Raw genomic sequence first — 20051 nt, forward strand, 5'->3', positions numbered from 1 at the left:
AATATATTGATTGTTTTTGGCTTAAATCAATCGATGTTCTTATTTTACAAACATCTTGACTAAATTAGCATTAATTGTTGATATCATGTTGACATTATGTTGATAACTTGTTAATATGATAGTAGTAATTCTACTAAAGAACAAAAAAGGTACAAAATGTTTAAAATAAATGAATCAGATAAAGATATTAGCAGAGTAAGTAATCAAAACAATATGGAAAAACAACAACAATAATTCAAATGAAAAAATAAAATTATTCTTACATATAAAAATAAAAATATATTAAATATACACCAACACAACAGTTCACAAATTAAAAAAATCTATTTTAAAATATATTTTTTCCTCAATTCTCTTTGCAGCTGCACAGTTTCTTAAAAATCACTTGTATAATTGTTTTGCGTTCCACCTGTCATACCTAACTAAATTTCGACAAAGACGGTTATGATACAGTTTCATTTCATCAAACGAAATTTTATTTCACAAACAATATTATCTTATTTCTCAATGTTAAAATAAAAAGAATCAGTAGATATCAACATAATATCAACATAAAGTCAACATAAAATCAACAACACTGTAACATTACAATAATTCAGCAATCAATCATCATCAACAAATCGTTCTGCAGAATAAAAAAAACGCAGAAATACAACAAAACACAAAAAATGCAGAAATAACAGAATTTTATTATATAAAATCACAAAATTATTCTATAGAACATGAAATAAGTATTGGATTCTTTAAAGACTCTCTTTATACATGTTTAATGGTTAATCAACAGTAAAAGATAAATAAATTACAGATCTGAAAATAAAAAAAAGAACAAAAAATTTCAGATCTAAAACTAAAAAGATAAAAGAAAGATGGCGCGGCGAGACAAAGGCGGAACGATGGAGGCGAAACGGCGAAGGCGGAACGGCGAAGGCGGAACGATGAAGGCGGAACGACGAAGGCAGAACGGCGGAACGGAGGAGGCGGAACGACGGAAGCGAAGGAGCAAAAATCGTGAAAATTTTCTTTTACAGCTCAAAAGAAATCATGGAGAAGAAGAATGATTGAGAGAAATAAGAAAAATCGTATAAAAGAAAAGAATTTGAAGTATAAGTTATCAAAGTAAGAAAATGAGGTAGGTAAAGTAAAGAATTGGGTTGGGCCGTATAAAAGAAAATAGTGGCTGAATTCCTGTATTTTATATAAAAAGCCCTTTTTATAAAAGTTTAGGCTAAAACCGAAAAATAGGCCCAAAGCTTTGGATTCATGGGGTAATTTTGTTTTCTTCATGTCACTATTCAATATGCTCTTTTCATGTCACTGTTCAACGCCAGGATCATAGTTTTTCCGCCGCCGCCGCCGCCGCCGCCGCCGCCGCCGCCGCCGCGTATTAGTCTCACTATTTCTCTACTGCTACTTCTTAGTATCCCTCTGTGAAGAAATTCCACCTTCTCTCTCCTTCATTCATTGGTATCCACTTTGCTTGCTCTGCCCTTCTTCTGCAAATCATTGAACCCAATTTCAATTGTATCCCTTAATTTCTGGTAATTTTATCTAATGCTATTCCTCACCTTGATTTTCTTGCTTGCCCATTCCCCATTATGTAATTTTGAGATTTTGTTTCTTTCTAAATTTTGCTTAAGATTTTTTTTCTAGTCCTCATTAAACTATGGAAGCTTAGTTTAGCAAAGGAAAAAGATGTAGTAGTAATTTTTATTATTGTGTAGAGATTGTATTTTTTTATGTTCTTTTTGCTGATAATTTTATGTACTTCTCCCAATCAAACCTTATTCAGGTAATTATGGCTACATAGATATCTTGAAAGAACCAGCAGCAGCAGCCGCGGCGGCCATGGAGAAAATATCTGCTGCTTGTGCTATGGAATGGAGCATTGAGCTTGACAAGGCCCTTCGCTCCAAACGACCTGGTAAGTACTGCATTACACTCTCTCATTACTTTCTTCAAGGATTCTTCACATTATCATATATTATTTGCTCTTCTTCAGGTCAAGCTGTCAAGGCCATACAACAAATCGGGGCAAGAATACAGCAATGGAGCACAGAACCCAAACCCACAATGGCTGCATACAATATATTTGGTTTAGTTTTGGGTGAGGATAGGCTTTTTGCTAATACAATCCTCTTACGCCTTGCCGATGTTTTTAGATTAGGGGATAGAGATGCACGGCGTTCTATTGCAATGGTTTTCTTGTCCGAGTTTAGACAAGGAAAGAAAGGTAGACCGTTGTATAAAGGGATTTTATCGAAGGATAGAGTACACAACCAGGTGGAACTTTTGAAAAGAGTTAAATTTGTTTTTGATACCGGAGATGTTGAGTCGAGAGCTCTTGCTATGGTTTTGTTTGGTTGTTTTGCTGATTTTGCAAAAGATAGTGCTCATATACGTTATCTCATACTTTCTAGTCTAGTCTCCTCTGAAGAATCCGAGGTGAGTTTGTTGTTTAATCTTCTTTGTAGTTTTGATTTGTGTCGATATTATTTTACTTGCTGCCATTGTCATCCCAAATGTCACGGTATTGGTGATCATTATGTTTGTTCGAGGAGATCATCTCCTTCTTCTCACTTTAGTCGTATTTAAGTCCTTGAGACAGTTTGAAGCATGTAAGCATTTTATGTCATATTAAAATAAGAAAAGTCTGTTGGCAAGTACTATGGTTTGCTTTGGTGAGGACACCTTAAATGCATCAATGAGTCATTCTAATTCAGTTCAGGTTTTCATTGCAACTAGCAGCTTTATAATACAGAGTGCATAAAAGTGAATGCTGATCTGGGCTTTTGTAGTCCCCTTTGTTACTGAAATGTGGTTTCCGGCTGGAAAACACAAAGTGAAATTGTTTTTTTTTTTTGTAGGTGAAGTCATCTTTATTTGCAGCAAGTTGCTTTTGTGAATTGGCAGCTGACTTTGCATCTGTTGTGTTGGAGATGCTGCTAAATATCATACTTTTACCGGAAGCATCATTGACCATAAGATTAGCTGGAGTGAAGGTTTTTGCAAAGATGGGGTCTTCATATTCTATTGCGAATAAAGCTTACAAGGTTTTACATCTGTGCCTGTCACATATCAATATATCATTTACCAGAGGAAATTTTACATTTGATTTCCATTTTAGATAATGTTTTTTAAAGAATTATTCGAAGCAGTGTTGAATGAGTTATTTGGTTGTGGATGGACGTTGTTGTACCATGATTTGGAAGAATTTATACATCCTATATTTAAAGCAACATCATAATAAATATAATCAAAATCAAAATTTAGGTAATTGCAAAAATAAGTCATTTTGAACACATATTGTGCTTGGTACATGTGTCTTTTTCTATGGGATTATTATTTAGTGGTAACCCATTTTATTGTAGATAGGTCTGAAGCTGGTATTAGACTCGTCAGAGGAGGATTTCTTGGTTGCAATGCTGGTTTCTCTCTCAAAACTTGCTATCAAATCAACCGTACTTCTTTCTGAACAGGTATCTGCTTCAATCTTCCATGGTGGTCGTATGTTTTCTTATTTTTAGCTGGAGCTTGTTCTGTTATATGATGTTGCAGATGTTTCCTTCTGTTGCAGGTAGATTTACTTTTGTCCTTTCTCGGTTCAGGGAGAACTTTGCGCCTGCAAGCAATAGCATTAAAGTGCCTCAACTTTATATTTGGGAAAGGAGTTCGTCATTTGCCTGCTAGTTTACACGTTATGCAAGCTTTACTGAGAACTATAGATGAAGTTGAACTTCCATCAGCAATGCAATGCGAAGCTTTACATTTATTACAAAAGGTCATTTCTGATATATCAAATTAATAAGTTACAATCTGCTGCTAAATATTTATTTGGTTGGTTTGTTCATTCACTTTGCAGACACTGGTGTATCGACTACATGAGCTTCTCTGTGATAACATGCTTGAATTTACCCAACTATTCAATGTTATTGAGAAAGCAGCAAACTCACCTTTAATGCCAACGCGACTCCTAGCAATTCGTGTTCTGGTTGATGTATCAACAAAGCTGAGAGGAAAACTCCAAACAATAGGATCTGCTGAGGATCATTTTCTTTCTTTGCTAAAACGGATTGTACCAATATTAATGGATCAGATTATCTTGCGGGTGAAGCCATTATTAAGTACTGGTCAAACTAATTCCGAAGCAATGCAAGAATTCCAAAGCCTGCTCAATCTTCTTCTTTGTCTGGTTCGAGAACGTCCAGATGCGGGAGTCTTGGTTTTAAACAAAGTAAGATCATTTATTGAAAATGTTATGGATAAGACTGACAGCCTAGTGGCAACAAGGCAAGCAGGTGATGAGCATGTTGATTTTCAGGGACAAAATTGCAATGGCATTGGTTTGATTCTAGCATGTGGTGTTCATAAATTTTCTGCAAATTGCATTGAGATTCTTAATGAAGTTAGCACCATCACTACTGAAATACTTGATGAAATTCAATCTTTGGTTGAGTGTATGCAACATTGCAAATTATTTGATCACAATATACATCTGATGTGCCCTACACTGCTGCACTCTCACATTATTTGGAGTTGTGTGCTCAACAAAAATGGGGAATCTTGCAGTCTTGCTAGAAATTCGGGTAAATCACTTGGTAACGGTTTGGTTGGTCATGAAATTTTCTCCCTAGAGCATGCAGAGAAAATGATGCAACAGACGAATAACTGGCCTGCTTACAAAGCTGGGATGTTTGCTTCATTTCAGGGAGCATGGATCACAGCCTCATTTGTCTTTAAACAACTAATAGGTAAGGCTCAATCTGATTCCTGTTCTGGTTGGCTAAAAGGACTATCTCAATTTGCATTATCTGAGGTTAAAGTTCAGCTCTTTCTCTTACCAAATCTCAGGTCCAGCCTAGTGGATTGGCTACAGATGAAAGAATTATGCACAACTTCTTTTGGGGCCAATCTTGATGAAATTGCTGAAGGTGCTGCGGGGAATATTAATGAAACTGATTATGCTAAAGTGCTTGTCAAGGCTTACCACGGTCTTTGTTTGTCAAGAGACATATTGAAATCCATTCCCGTGTTGAGCCAATCATGCTGTTTTCAAAGATGGTTCTTGGCTCTTAGAGCAAAGGTTCTTAGAACAGTAATCGATACACTTGAAGTTTTGGGGACCATTTCACATATCAATGGCAATATTAGCAACAATGGACAGGTTGAGAAAGGTGTTACTGTTAAGCGTGTTAACTCTTTGAGACAAATTACGCAAATATCATTTCAATTTAATAGTCTGGCGCAAGAATATGATCTAATGGCCTTGTCTTTCATTGGCATGGACAGAAGAAGTTCAAAAATGCTTACAGCTCTTGCATTAACTTGCTCACTACTGGCTTTCTCTACTGGTTTTGCTCTTTTAGTTTCTAACTTGCCTGATAATGGAATTTTAACATGTGATCTGGAATGCTCGAGGAATTATTTAGAAGGAATGTTAATACAGAGTTTAGTTGAGCGGTTGTGGTTTATAGATCAAGAGACCTGTTCACAGCTGTTTCTGCTTTCAAAGCTCAGAGGACAGGCCAATGACTGTTTTCTACATCCTAGAAATCCAGTTCTAAATTCTGGTGGTGAAAAAATAGATATTCTGAATGTCTGTAAATATGCTGTTTCTGGAATTCTTGACTTGCAAAATGAGACTAAGGGAGTACCTGATGAAGAGATTCTATCGCACATCACCCAGCATGGTTCGGAGCTTGTGTTGAAGACCATCACAAAGTGGATGAATGTTCCTTTTCGAATCCCAAAATATTTTTTTAAGTTGAGGTATACCTATAATTTCCCTCCATGATTTTTAATTAGAACTAGATATTAAATAGTTTAAAAAAACCTGCAATGTGATGTCTTCATTGTGCACTCTAGTTTACAATTAGAGTTGATAGTTTATGTTTATAGCAAAAATTGCCTCTTTTGCTATTTTACAAAAATTACATGATAAAAGAAGTTAATATTGATATATTATGAAGATGGTAGAAAGAAACATTTGTTTTTATCCTAATGGATTTTTAACAGAACTTAATATCAGAAACTTGTGAAAAATAATGATGAAGTAATTGCATGAGGGTGACTGTTACTGCTATCCGGTTAAAATAAATACAAAATTATGGTTTTTGAAATTACACGCTGTGAACAAATATCGAGTTTTAATTTTCTCATCTTTTTGATAACTTGTCAATTGTTTTTGGCCAATCCCACTAAATAAGATCTTATAAAACCAGAATATGATCCGTCCCGTAATTTCCTTAGTTTTTTTGAAATATTAAAGTCTTAATCTGTTGATCTATGCTAAGGATTTATCTTAAGTTCTCTGTATGATCGGTTACTGGTGGCCTGACTCAAAGAAAAAAAATAAAACAAAAACAGAAATGTACAGTTCCTGAATTTTTCTTCCCATGCTGTTGTCTATTGATACTTCTGTTGCTATTACAGTTTTCTAATACTTAATGTGTATTGATGTTCAGGGATTGTATTGGATCAGAGCTCTTAGCATTTAGTGAAGACACAAAAAACACAGATAAGATAACTTTGTCTCGGGGCTCCCACTTGTCGTTAGATCTTTGTCTTCAGTTGAGGAATATGCCATCACATCTCACAATTCGGACGACAAAATTATATTGCATTCTCTGCTGCTCTAATGCATCTAAATTCGTTGAGGAAACCAGAGGAGAAGTGCAATTGAATTATGAGAATCAGGAAATATCCGGTATGATTGCGTTGAACAAAAAGCTGTTCCATTATGTAACAAAGCGTGCAGAGAAGACTGATAATGGTAAATGCAGTAAGGATTATGATAATGATGGCGGGGATAGGAATGTGTACGGATTCGTGAGTTTTGAGTTGAATGATAGAGGGCAAGGGTTTTCAAATTGCCTGCTTGATGTCTCCAATTTTCCTGTAGGTTGTTATAGAATAAAGTGGCACAGCTGTTTAATAGATAATCAAGGTTCTTATTGGAGCCTCCTTCCTCTAAATGCCGGACCTGTATTTACTGTAACAGAAATTCTCAGTTGAGGGCCAATATGGTGTATTTATTACATGAAAATTTGTCGAGTTATATGTTTCAGCGTTTCATTTTTCACTTGCAGCGTGTCTGTTTTAATGTTTTTGTTTTTCATTTGTGCCTTTTTGTTTCGACATAACGTTTTTTGTTTTTCAATTGTTGTTTTATGTTAATGGAGTGTTGAGCAAGAAAGGTCATGCAAATAAGATGGCCATAGGTAGTGTCAAATTTTAAAATTATGTAGAGGTTCGAACAGCCTACTCTCTTAACTTATGTGAGCATGAAACAAGAAACACATATAATTTCGTTTCTGGTCTGTGTGATTAAATGCAAAGTAAAAGAAAAATGGAGAAGTATAAAAATGTCAGAAGTGGGATTTGAACCCACGCCCTCTTTCGAAGACCAGAACTTGAGTCTGGCGCCTTAGACCACTCGGCCATCCTGACTTAGTGGTATTCCTCCATAATATATACTATATTACTACATTGAAACATTTTTTTATTTATTCTACGTTTTCCTTTCCTAAAAGAAATAATATTTATACTAAATTTATATAATTATTTAAAATATTTAAGTAATGACATTTGTTTCTGATGAGGTGCGGGGCTTTGCATCTGACATTCGTTGGGCTTCCCTCTTCGGGAGCCTGCGTCCCGGCGTATCCTTCCAAAGCCAAAGTTCCGTCAATGGGAGGATAAATTTTTTATGTTTCATTGAAGACTACTCGATAAAAGTATGGATTTATACCCTAAAGGGAAGAAGTCCGAGATTCTAGTAAAATTGTTGATTAAATTCTAGAGAATAATAATTTTTTAATAGATTTCGTTTTCAAAATGAATTATTTTTTAATTTTTAAATGAGCGTATAAATATAAATATATAAAATCCGAGATTCTAGTAAAATTGTTGATTAAATTCTAGAGACTAATAATTTTTTAATAGATTTCTTTTTCAAAATGGATTATTTTTTAATTTTTAAATGAGCGTATAAATATAAATACATAAAAGAATTTTTTTTTTAAAAGTACAATTATTTTACATACAATATTTAATATTCTCGTATTTTGAAATAAATTATATATTTGACAAAAAAAGAAATAATTATATACTTTTTTTATTGCATCAAATACAAAAATACATTTGAAAATGAAAAATTATTTAGAGTATGCTGAATATGCTTTTAATATTATTTCCTCCTATTTTATAAGAACTGTATGATAAAATAAAATAACATATTATTTTTTGCATTCTGTTTTATAATTACTAATAAAAATGATTAAATAATATTAGACTATTAGTTGATGTTTGAATTGCATAGAATTATTATAAAAGAAAGAGAAGATTAGGATAATACTCTAGTTTTTAAAATAATTTGATTTCCTACCTCAATAAGGAAAAGATAAAGAAAATACCTCATCATTTTAATGCTTTTATTTTTTTACTCTAAAGCATGTTTATATTATAATTATACCTACTTTTTATTAACTTTTTACTCTAAGTATGTATTTTTACTTATCATATGACAACTGTCATATTTTTAATATTTCTCTCTCTTTCTCTCTTTTTACTCTCTCTCCTTCTTCTTCTTCTTCTTCTTCTTCTCCTCCTCCTCTGTTTCTTTTTTCTTCGTCAATTTTTTCTTCTTCTTTATTTCTTCTCCATTATTCTTTCTTCACCGTTCCTTCATCGCTTCGCCGCCGTTTCTTCATCGCTTCGCCGCCGTTTTTTTGTTGCTCCACCGTCGCTGCATTATTCATTCATATTTTATTTTTTCTTTAATTCATGGTGATTATTGCGGTTTTTTAACATTCAGATATAAATAAATTACTCTTGAATTTGTTTTCAATTTTAGATCTAAAAATCTGCATGAAAAAATGTTATTATGATAAAAAACGATTTTCTGTACAAAAAACGATTTTCTGCACAAAAAACAGCATCTGATTATCATATGATTATCATAACACTGCAGAAAAAAATGATTTTTTTATATAAAAAAAAAAACAGTATCTGATTATCATATGAGTATCACTGTATTATCATGTTATTATCATAACACTGCATAAAGAAAGATTTTCTACAAAAAATTTGATTATCATGTTGTTATCACTGTATTATCATCTCGTTATCATAATATAATCATATGATACCGAGATGATAATGTATTGGTGTACCTAAATGATAATGTTATGACAATGACATGATAATAAAGTTATGATAACAGTATGATAATATGATACCTATATGAAAAAAAAGTTACATAAAAACTATGATAACGAGATGATAATGTGGAGAAAATAGTATGATAATGAAATATAATAAGGTCATATTATCATACTATTATCTGCACCTTATCATCTTGTTATCATATTTTTTTGTAATTATTTTTTTCATACATGTATCATATTATCATACTATTATCTTCACATTATCATCTCGTTATCATAATTTTATAATTATTTTTTCATACAGGTATCATATTATCATACTATTATCTTTACATTATCATCTCATTATCATATTTTTTCTGTAAATTGTTTACATATATGTATCATATTATCATACTATTATCATAACTTTATTATTTTATTATCATCTCGTTATCATACTGGTGTCATGAATCTTTTTATAATTATATTTTCACTTACGTTATCATCAAGTTATCATAATCTCATTATAATTCATTATCATCTAGTTATCATTATCGTACATTGTATTATCATAACCTTATCATAATCATATAATGTTATGATAATATAGTGATAACAACATGATAATCAGGCGTTGTCTTTTAATAAAAAAATTGATTTTTTCTGCAGTGTTATGATACTTGCATGATAATGCAGTGATGATACTCATATGATAATCAGAAGCAGTTTTTTTTGTCAAAAAATCATTTTTGTGTATAAAAACGTTTCTAATGCAGATTTTTAGATCTAAAATTGAGAAAATTCAAGAATAATTTATTTAGATCTGGAAGTTAAACAATCGTATTAATCATCACGAGTCGAGGAAAAAACGCTAAAATTGAATACGAAAAACGGCTGAGCAGCGGCGGAATGATGGCGGAGCGACGGCGGAATGATGAATTAACGATGAAGAAGTAGAACAAAAATGAAGAAGGTATAAAGAAGAAGCAGAAGAAGAAAATGAAGAAAAAGAATGGCGGGAAAAAAAGAACAGAGAATGAGAAGAAAAGGAATGGAGAAGAAAGAGAAAAGGAGAGTGAAAAAAAGAAAATAAGTGACAGTTGTCACTTAAGAGTGGAAACAATATGGTTAGAGTAAAATAATAATAAAAGATAGGTATAATTATAATATAAATAGGTGTTAGAGTAAAAAAATAAAAACATTAAAATGGTGAGGTATTTTCTCTATCTTTTTCTTATTGAGGTAGGAAATCAAATTATTTTTAAAAATAGAGTATTTATCCTAATTTTCTCTAAAAGAAACATGTGTGATTTGGCCTCTATGTCTATAAAGCAATTAAAAAGGAAAACAAATTGTCAGAAGTGGGGTTTGAACCCACGCCCTCTTACGAGGACCAGATCTTAAGTCTGGCGCCTTAGACCACTCGGCCATCCTGACTTGATGATAAAGGTTCAGTTAAAAACAATTTTATAACTAATAATATTTATTTTAAGAATAAAACTTATTTGATTTTGACACTATTTAGTTTGATTAATCTTTGTTGGAAATAACTTGGAATAAATATCATTTGATGGTTAGATAATCTCCTGTCAAGAAATAGAAGGAAAAAAGGATGGCTTGTTCATTTGGAATTGACACCATCTATATTAATTCACTATGAGCTGTTAAGTGAAATTTTAAAGTTATTTAATTTCTTCGCGATTTGAATTAACTATTGAGGGGAACAGCGGATTATGGAATTACACAATAAATAAACACGAAGCTCTTGCTAGCTACAAAATGAACAACTTGATTAGATTCTCTATCAACATAAAAGAACCTAAACAGTTGTCATTGTTCAATAAAAAAAATACAATCTAAAGCTATCAAATTAACATCATTACATAGCTTATTTTTATTATTGAAAGAATATACTATAATTTTTGAATCAGAGTTAAATAATCTTTCATTACCATTGTAATGCCATCTCTAACCGTAATAGTTTCTCCCACCTCTCTCTTAGCATACCAGTTGTATTTACAATACCTTGTTGTCATAATATTACCCTTTCAGTCTTTTGTAAAAGCTCCTATTACAAAATTACTGTTTTTCTAATCAAAATCTGCATCAACTTGAACGGAGAATGAGTCACATTTTGGAGGAATCTATCTTGCAACTTCCGTCTCTGATATACTTCTACTTATATCAATATTCAAACCAATAGTTTTCTTTGCTATTCTGAAGTCCTCCACATAATTAATTTCTCATTCCACAATATTATTTTTGGAATATGACCTCTGACTGAATAACAATTTGAACCTTTAGACTAAATGAACCATAAAATAACACAAAACACAAGAAATTCAGCCTTAGTTAAATTGTAAAACAATAAAACAAAAAATCTTTGCTACTTTAGCATTTCTCAATCTTCATCTTGTCTACACACTCCCAATCTTTCCAAACATACTTTGCATTCTGAAAAAACCACAAAAAGTGTATAATAGTGTTTGGTTTCAAAACATAACGTGGACAAACTGGGTCAATCTTCATCCATCTTTTAATTAGACATGTCTTAACCGGTAATCACTCATGATAACACCTCCATATTTCTCTCTCTCTCATTTGTATCTTTATCTTTCACTAACACTTTTACCATTTTAAATTGATATATGTATCGAAAGTAGAAGGATTACCCTTCATCTCAATAACTACTTGATACCAAGTGCTAACATTATAAACCCTTTTTTGATTATAATGCCATCTCACCCTATCTTGCTGATTATACCTTGTTAGAGGGATACTTAAGATACATTTTACATTTTCTGGTTAAAAAGCAGAAACCGGAAGATCCTTATATCATCTCCCCTTTCCCATCCTTCACCTTAATATCCATTCCTAGGACTAGTTTACTAATGACGTTAAAAATAGACTCCTTAAGAATCCACTTGTCAGCGTATACCTTTACCTCCTCCCTATTGCCTATCCTTCATCTCAAACCTGACTCAAGAACATCCCTAGTCCAAAGGATCCTTCCAAGTATAAGAGCTCATTCTAGTTTCCTTTGCCTTGAAAATCTCCCTTTCTTAAAATAGGTATGTTTGAGAATCCGGGCTAGCACACTATCTTGTCGAGTAATAATCTTCCAACCTTGCTTAGCAAGCAAACTCTTATCGAAACTCTTATTCAAAAAATAATAATAAATAATAAATATTTTAATTTAATATATATTAATGGTACTGATATATTTTATATTCATTCTGACATTTGAACGCCTGCAACCCCGCCGCCTCCCTACGACCCGTCATTCGTCTTTTTCAAGACAAACTGTAATAACCCCAAAATTTTGAAATAAGAAAATGATGCGACGAGTCCTAATTTTTCATAATTTGGACCAAGTAGGTCGGAAAATGGACACCGGTATAAGAATTTTAAATATGGACTTTAAAATAATAATGGTCTAAAGAAAAGATTATTATTATTTTAATGAATAAGAATTAAACAGAAAAGGAATTTCGAAAGTTAAGTACGACGATTAATTATAATTTTGAGCTAAAGTGTAAATTAGCCATTTTGAGCTAAAATGGACCTTTAGCCAATAATTTATTAAGCAAGGAAATGAATTTTTATTCATTTCACTTATTATAAATAGAATCGAGAATTGAGCACAACAGGAAGTCGTTTTAAGAGTTAAGCACTTCGGTTTGACGTTTGAATTAAAGTGAACTTTAAGCCACAAATTTCCAAGGAAGTTGTAGCTTATTTGGGCTTTTAATCAAACTTAGCCCTTAAGGATTTGACTAGATACTTCTTATCATTATCAAAAGAAAACGAAAGAAAGGAAAAAATTGAGAGAAAAGCTCTCATCTTCTCCTTTGTGCACGCCGATCCTTCCTCTTCCCCTAGCACTCTCCATTTTTCATCAAAATCCATGAAACTTGATGCTAATCAACAAGAAACTCATGACTAATTAAGGTAAGAGCATCAATTAGAAGTTTCTTTGGTTTATGCTGATGATTTAGAGGTAGGAATCTCTAGGGTTCATGAGCTCTAAATTGAAAATTTTGTGATCTTAATATCTAAAGGTTTTTATGAGCTTGGAATAAGAACTTTGATGATGAAATGGAGGATTAAGGGCTCGGCTAAAGAATATCTTCAAGCTAAGGAAATATTCTAATTTTATTAAGTCTTGGATTGATGAATTTGGATGGTGATTGGAGTATTGTATTCGACAATCATTAGTGGTTGCAATGTTTGATGATTATTAATAAATTAAATTGTGTTAATTAGATAAGTAATTTTTGATATGAAATTGGAGAAGGGCATTCGGACCTAAGCAAGAACATGGATATGCGATTGAGTTGATGATTTCATGATCATTTAAGAGTGTTTAGAATTGAAATGAAAAGTGTTTAGATTGATATAGAGTAATGAAGTGTTTGTCGGCATAATGTTACGCTGCAGAACAACGATATTGAAAGAGAGATATCTTGAGCTTTATAACTCCGAATTAAGTTTCGTTTATTGTTACGGAAACTTAAAAATATCGTCTAAAAATGCTTAAGTTTAAGTTTCTGCTAGTTCGGCCTCTATGTGGCCCAAACAGAGCAGAATATTAAATTGTGCGTAACAGTTCTAATATTAGGACAGCCCCAAGTTATTAACTTAAGGGCTAGTTTCTGACACCTTCGGGTGCTAGTATTAGTCCGAGACCTAAACAAAAGTTGAAGATGGCATTCTGATATTTAAGAATGTCGGTTTTGTTTAGAGGTCAGACTACTTTACGGTTAGCAAACATAGTCGACTACGAGGTCGATAATGTGACAAGTTATGAACTTGTTTATTCTCGAGTCTAAGTATCTATTGAGTTAGAATCTCACTCGAGATCTATATGATTTGTCCTAGGTTCGACAAGGCAACCTAATAGCGGACAAGGAGATCAGGGAGCTTATGCTATAAATAACGAGGATTTTGGATAAGCAAGCAGTGAGTATATTTTACTTACTCGCATTATCCTATTAAATGTTATTTAATATACTTTATGTACAGTATTTAAATGCATCGCTTATATGTATTGGAATGAATGGTTTGTATTGACATGAATTGTTTGAGTTGAATTGATTGGATTGGTTTGTGTCGTTTGTATACGACTTCTTTGTATTGGCTTGAATGGTTTGCCTTGTATTGTATTGTTTATATTGCTTTGTATATGCGACTTGTGAATGTGTGCGGGGTTCGTATTAGAAATGTGATCACAGAGTCGAGTCAAGTATAGACGAAAAATATAGAACGAACTCAACTAACTGACAATGGGGCCTCTCGAAGGTGTGAATGTGATTTGAGTTTGACGTTGTGTGGTGTGACCTAGCATGAGATAACCCAGTTGAATTTCCTCGGGACTCATGGATAGAATATTGGTGTGGAAGTTTTGTGAGGTTGTTTGGTGTGAACTCGGTGGAATTATCCCGAGATTGGTATGAAAGTTTTGTGAGGTTGTTTGGTGTGAACTCGGTAGAATTATCCCGAGATTTGATGTGGAAGTTTTGTAAAGTTGTGTGGTGTGAACTCGGTGGAATTATCCTGAAAATTTATGTCTGGTTGATCGATCCCAGACTTTGTGTCTGATGATTAGCCCAGAATTTGTGATGGATCGAGAAGGCAATACCTTCGTTAAGACTAGGTAAATACCTAGAGCGATGTAAGTCTAAGATTAAGACTTGATTGAATCAAGTATCTGCCTTGTGTGATATGTTTGAAAGCATATGTATATGAAATATTTGTGTTTGCACAAAAGGTTTTAAAAATGCGATGCTATTTTGATAATAGGGTATGTAACGTATAACTCACACAGTCTCGACTGACCCCCCCCCCCCCCAAAAAAAAACAGTGTATGTTGCAGGTGTATGGTCTATGCCATGATGGATTTCTACCTTAGTTCCAGAAGTCCTTATGTACAGAAAGAAGGAGTCAACCAGTAGTGTTGCAGTAGGGTCGAGTCATAGTCTGTGTATGTTTGTTTGTCAAACGGTTTTCATGAATGATAAAACTCGGATATATGTTTAATGTTTTCACTTCCGCTTTAAAACCGTTTGTTTTGATTGGTATGGTGCAAAACGGGCTGGGTTAGGATGTGGGACATCGCATGGTAAGACCCATGTTCCTAACGTGACGTTTTCAGGCTTTCACAGACGTTAGTATACGTCTAGCCTGATAGGGCTTTTACAAAAACGTTTTGTGTATGAAAGAGTGTATCTGTGAAAGTTTGCAAAAAATTTACATGTTTTTAAGGCTTGCTACGGATTTTAGAACTACCATTCCAATTTCCTAGCGCCGGTCGCGACTCGAGATTTCGGATCGTGACACAAACTCTATCCCAATTTGTTTTGAGAAAGACAAACAAGAGGAAGACTAGCTCATCTTCTTTAAGACGACCACAATTCAGTTTCCTCATGAGAAAGACAACCCCGTTCGTCTTCCTTAAGATGCATGCAGGCCGGGTTTGTCTTAAAGAAGACAATCATGTTCGTCTTCCTCATGAGGAAGACCTACCAAGACGAATGCAGATCGAATTCATCTCGAGAAAGACGTGTCCGTCTTCCTCAGGATAAACATCTTTATGGTTGTTCGTTAGAGGGACATGCAACGTATAACTCAAACGTATAACTCACACATCTTTATGGTTGTTCGCTAGAAAGCTTTAATCTAGCTCTCTTAGCGAAACAAGGTTGGCGGCTCATTAACCAACCCAACTCGCTGATTTCTCGGGTGTTGAAAGGAAAATACTACCCTAACAAGTCGTTCTTAGAAGCTGATTACCGTTCCAATAGTTCTTGGGCATGGAGGAGCATCATTAGGGGCAGATCGGTTTTGATGAAGGGTCTCCGATGGCAGTTGAGATCGGGAGATCAGATTTCAATTCGGAATGACCCTCGGCTACCATCCAATTATCCCTACACCATCGACCTAACCACTGTGATTCCTGGCAATATTACTCGGGTCACAGATCTTATGGAGAGACATTCTAAAACATGGAACGAAGATTTGGTTAAGGATGTTTTTATGAGTGAGGATGCAAATGCAATTTTAGCCTTCCCAATTAGTATTACAGGCGGCAGAGATCAGTTAATATGGAACTTCACATGTTCAGGGACTTTCTCTGTCAAAACTGCCTATCACCGTGCCTTCTCGGATGCCACGGATCATCGTCTACCAAATGCTCAACATCTAACGCATAATGTGTTTAACTGGAAGGCTATGTGGAAAATGAGACTTCCCCCAAATTTGAGGTGTTTCCTGTGGAAAATCTTCAACAACGGTCTCGCAGTAAATGGCAGTATTCACAGGCGGGTTAACTCATTTGTAGGTACATGTCCTAGGTGTTATGAGGATGAATCAGTCGACCATGTCCTTCTTCGCTGTCCTTTCGCGGCAGCGGTGTCGCTAGGTTCGCCCATGAACCATGTTGTGACTGATAACAACAGTCAATCGGTCAAGGAATTGTGGAGGCAAATTCATACCTTGGAAAGCAATACACAATCAAATGGTCAGTCCCTAGACAAAGCTGCTTGGATCCTCTGGGCTCTATGGATAAGCAGAAACGCCTTAATTTTTAGGGAGGAAGATATCGACCCTCAGCGTACTCTTGCAGTAGCAGACAAGTTGTTTAATGAATGCGTGCAAGCAATGCAACCTGCAATGCCAAGGTCGAGAGATGTAACAGCTCCGATACAGTGGCAATATCCTCCAGTAAACACTATAAAGTTCAACTTTGATGGGGCTTTTAATAGAGCATCAGGTGTTGGTCTCGGAGCGTGTGTTGCGAAGAATCATGAAGGGAAGCCTATTGCTTCATCAGCTCGAAGGCACCAAAATGTTCACTCCCCAACCTAAGTTGAGGCTCTGGCCTTTCGAGAAGCCATTCAAATAGCAAGAAGTTTGAGAGCTAGAGAGGTTATTTTTGAAGGGGACGCTAAATGCATCATTGAGGCTATGAGAAGCGGTGCAAGAACAAATACGGCATTTGACGTTATTTTACATGATTGCCGCACTTTATGCCAATACTTTGCCTTAATTTCCTTTAGTTTTATTAGACGTTCCGGTAATTGGGTTGCTCATTCGTTAGCCAAAAAATCCCTCAGAGATAATTCATTCCGTTGTAACAATTTAGCACAATTGATGTGGCTAGAATCGAGACTTTTGTAGTCGTCTTTTTTCTTTAATGAAAATTACATCTTTCGACAAAAAAAAATGACAGTTTTTTTTAATATAAATTAAAATTAAATTATATATCTAATAAATTTATTTATATTTAGTTAAGTTAATTAAAATTTTAAATATATTTTAAATTAGTTTGAAATTAAGATTTTAAAGATGAAAGACTTATTTAAATAGTTGAATAAAATATATTTTTTCCTGAGATTTAGTTATTTTTGATGGTTTTATCCCTTGAATAAAGAAATTTGTTCAAATTGAAAATTATAGATACAATTGGAAATCGTCTTAAATTAAAAGTTATGAATACAATCGAAAATGAGACGTGCCCATTTATGTAAAATTGATAATTTTATAAATTCATGGTTTAATTGCAAAGATATTTAAGAATGGGTGTTTTTTAAAATCATTTTGTCTAAAAATTATTACTCCCTCCGTCCAAAAACAATAATCCACTTTCCTTTTTTTTTGTCCCAAAATAATAGTCCACTTTCTTTGTAAATCACAATTTAGAGTGTTTATTTTCCATATTATCCTTATTTAAAGTGTATTATTTATTGCTATTATAGCTTATAGTCAAAACATTTAGAGCAAATTACTTAGAGGCCCCTGAGGTATACCATAATTAACAATTTGGTACCCCTTGTTTTAAAAGTCTACTTAATGGTCCCTCAGTTTTAATTTTGTTAACTGAGAGATCCTTCTGTTAATTTGAGGGATTAAATCGTTTAAAGAATTGAAACTCGGGTACTAAATCGTTTAAAAGTGAGGGACCAAATCGTTTAATAAAATTAAAAGTGAGGGACCAAATCGTTCACAAAACTAAAGGTGGGGTATAAAATCGTTTGAATATAAGTGTCGAAATTAACGGAGGGACCTAATAGTTAAGAGAATTAAATCTGACGGACCATCAAATAAACTTTTGAAACAAGGGATATCAAACTGTTAATTATGGCATACATCAGAAATTTTAGCGTAATTTGCTCAAATATTTAATAAATGTATGATAGGAAAAATAAAAATAAATTTGTGAAAAGTTAGAGTATAAATTGTAGTATTTTTTAAATTGTATGAAAAGAAGAAAGTGTAGTATTGTTTTGGTACGGAAGGAGTACAATTTTTGCTATTTTCATGTTTTATTTTGGACATCTTCAAAAGTGTGAAAGTGAACAAAACCTAGAGAGTATAAATTCAAACAAAGGTTATTAATAGTTTGAAAAAAAAAATTAAAACATGTCAGTAAGAGAATCGGTACACATGGATATTGCATTTTGACAAGAGAGTTTCAATTTTGATTTTGTCTGACCTTTTTATAACAAATAATAATAAAGAAATTAGTTTTCTTAAATTAAATTTTGAACTAAATTTTTTAAATGAAAACAAATACTATATAGTTTTAAAAGAGTTTTATTGTTTCTTTTTATCCATCCAACTCAATATTAGATTAGTTGGAACCTAAATTGAATTTAGAATATTGGGGGTTCCTAAAGAAAAAAATAGTTTTAAAATCATAATATTAAAGATAAAATTGAATTTGAGACTTTAAAACTTGAATTATGTTTCTCTGCCAATAAACTGTGGAGGAAGGAAAGAATAAATTTAAAAACAAAAAATATACTACATAAAACCAAAGTTCTAGTTTTTTTAACTATAGATAATTCCATTTAATTAATATACGATTTCAATCTCGTTGACCTCAAATTCTGTCCCAATTGGTTCATGAGTGCCTCAAAAAAAGAATTTGAATTTTATCTTTTAATAAAATAATTATTTTGATATTTTAATACTTATTATAATATATAAATTTTTCACTATTTTAAAAAATTAAAAGTGAGTGAAATTAATGAAGAGTAATATTAAGGGATTTTTTCCTAAATATCTATTTTAGGTCAAATATTTACACTATTTTGGCCCATCTTTTCCTCTTATCCTACATTACCTAATAAGCTAACTTATTTACCAAAAATACCCACTATATAAAGAAACTTTATCTCATTTTAGGTTAAACTTTTACATAGCCATTTTTTTTTCCTCTCTCTTTTCTTTCTCTTCTTCTCTCTTCTTTTCTTCTTCTTTTTTTCTTCTTTTTCATTTAATTTTCAGTTTATCTCCTCCGATTACTTTTCCGTTCGTCTTTCCGTCCGCGCTTCCGTTGGTCTACTTCCGATGGATTTCTCGTCGTTTCCGGTCGTTTTTCCGTTCGTCTTTTCCGTTCGCGCTAGTCCGTCCGCATCTTCCGTTCGCGCTATGGATTTCTCGACTCATTTTTAGATTTGTGTAATTTTTTAGGTTTTTTTTAATGATTTAAATTATTGTAAATCTATAATTTTTTGTTTATAAAATTGTTCTATTATTCATATAATTATTTATTTTGTCTTCTCTTATTCATAGATTTGTTTATTGCTAATGATTTTGTAAAGAAAATATTGATTTATGGTGCATTTGTAATAATTTTATAATATCTTTACGTTTTAGTGTATTTTTGGTGTATTAATAGTGTATTTCTGCCATTTTTTAGTATATTTATGGTGCATTTACAGTATTTATGGTGTATTTGCAGTGTTTATGGTGTATTTGCAGTGTTTCATGGTTAATCCACAAAAACACTACAAAATGCCATAAATACACTACTTATCCACTACTTATACACTATATAAACACCATAAAAACACTATATATACACTACTGTCACACTATAAAAAATAAAATAAAAAATTC

The 20051-nt window shown here is 33.0% G+C and overlaps 1 protein-coding gene and 2 non-coding genes across 3 annotated transcripts; 1 reads left to right on the forward strand and 2 right to left on the reverse strand.

Moving 5' to 3' along the window:
- Positions 1–1239: 1239 nt before the first annotated feature.
- On the forward strand, positions 1240–7054 carry LOC126681259 (uncharacterized). The gene is made up of 8 exons (XM_050376760.2): positions 1240–1538; positions 1790–1921; positions 2000–2442; positions 2865–3050; positions 3369–3476; positions 3575–3778; positions 3860–5766; positions 6462–7054. Exons 2-8 carry the CDS (start codon positions 1846–1848, stop codon positions 7009–7011), a joined length of 3474 nt encoding a protein of 1157 aa, XP_050232717.1. The 5' UTR covers positions 1240–1538; positions 1790–1845; the 3' UTR covers positions 7012–7054.
- Positions 7055–7362: 308 nt separating this feature from the next.
- On the reverse strand, positions 7363–7446 carry TRNAL-CAA (transfer RNA leucine (anticodon CAA)). The gene has a single exon. It is a non-coding gene; the product is annotated as a tRNA-Leu (tRNA).
- A 3053-nt stretch (positions 7447–10499) lies between these two features.
- On the reverse strand, positions 10500–10583 carry TRNAL-UAA (transfer RNA leucine (anticodon UAA)). Its single transcript has one exon. It is a non-coding gene; the product is annotated as a tRNA-Leu (tRNA).
- Positions 10584–20051: the final 9468 nt, after the last annotated feature.

This window comes from Mercurialis annua, linkage group LG5 (assembly GCF_937616625.2).
Source record: "Mercurialis annua linkage group LG5, ddMerAnnu1.2, whole genome shotgun sequence".
Classification (NCBI taxonomy): Eukaryota; Viridiplantae; Streptophyta; class Magnoliopsida; order Malpighiales; family Euphorbiaceae; genus Mercurialis; species Mercurialis annua.

Coding starts and splice junctions, on each gene's coding strand:
- LOC126681259 (XM_050376760.2), top strand. CDS start 1,846: ATGGAGAAAATATCTGCTGCTTGTGCTATGGAATGGAGCATTGAGCTT. Junction 3,051..3,368: donor TTGCGAATAAAGCTTACAAG/GTTTTACATCTG, acceptor ATTTTATTGTAG/ATAGGTCTGAAGCTGGTATT. Junction 3,477..3,574: donor CCGTACTTCTTTCTGAACAG/GTATCTGCTTCA, acceptor CTTCTGTTGCAG/GTAGATTTACTTTTGTCCTT.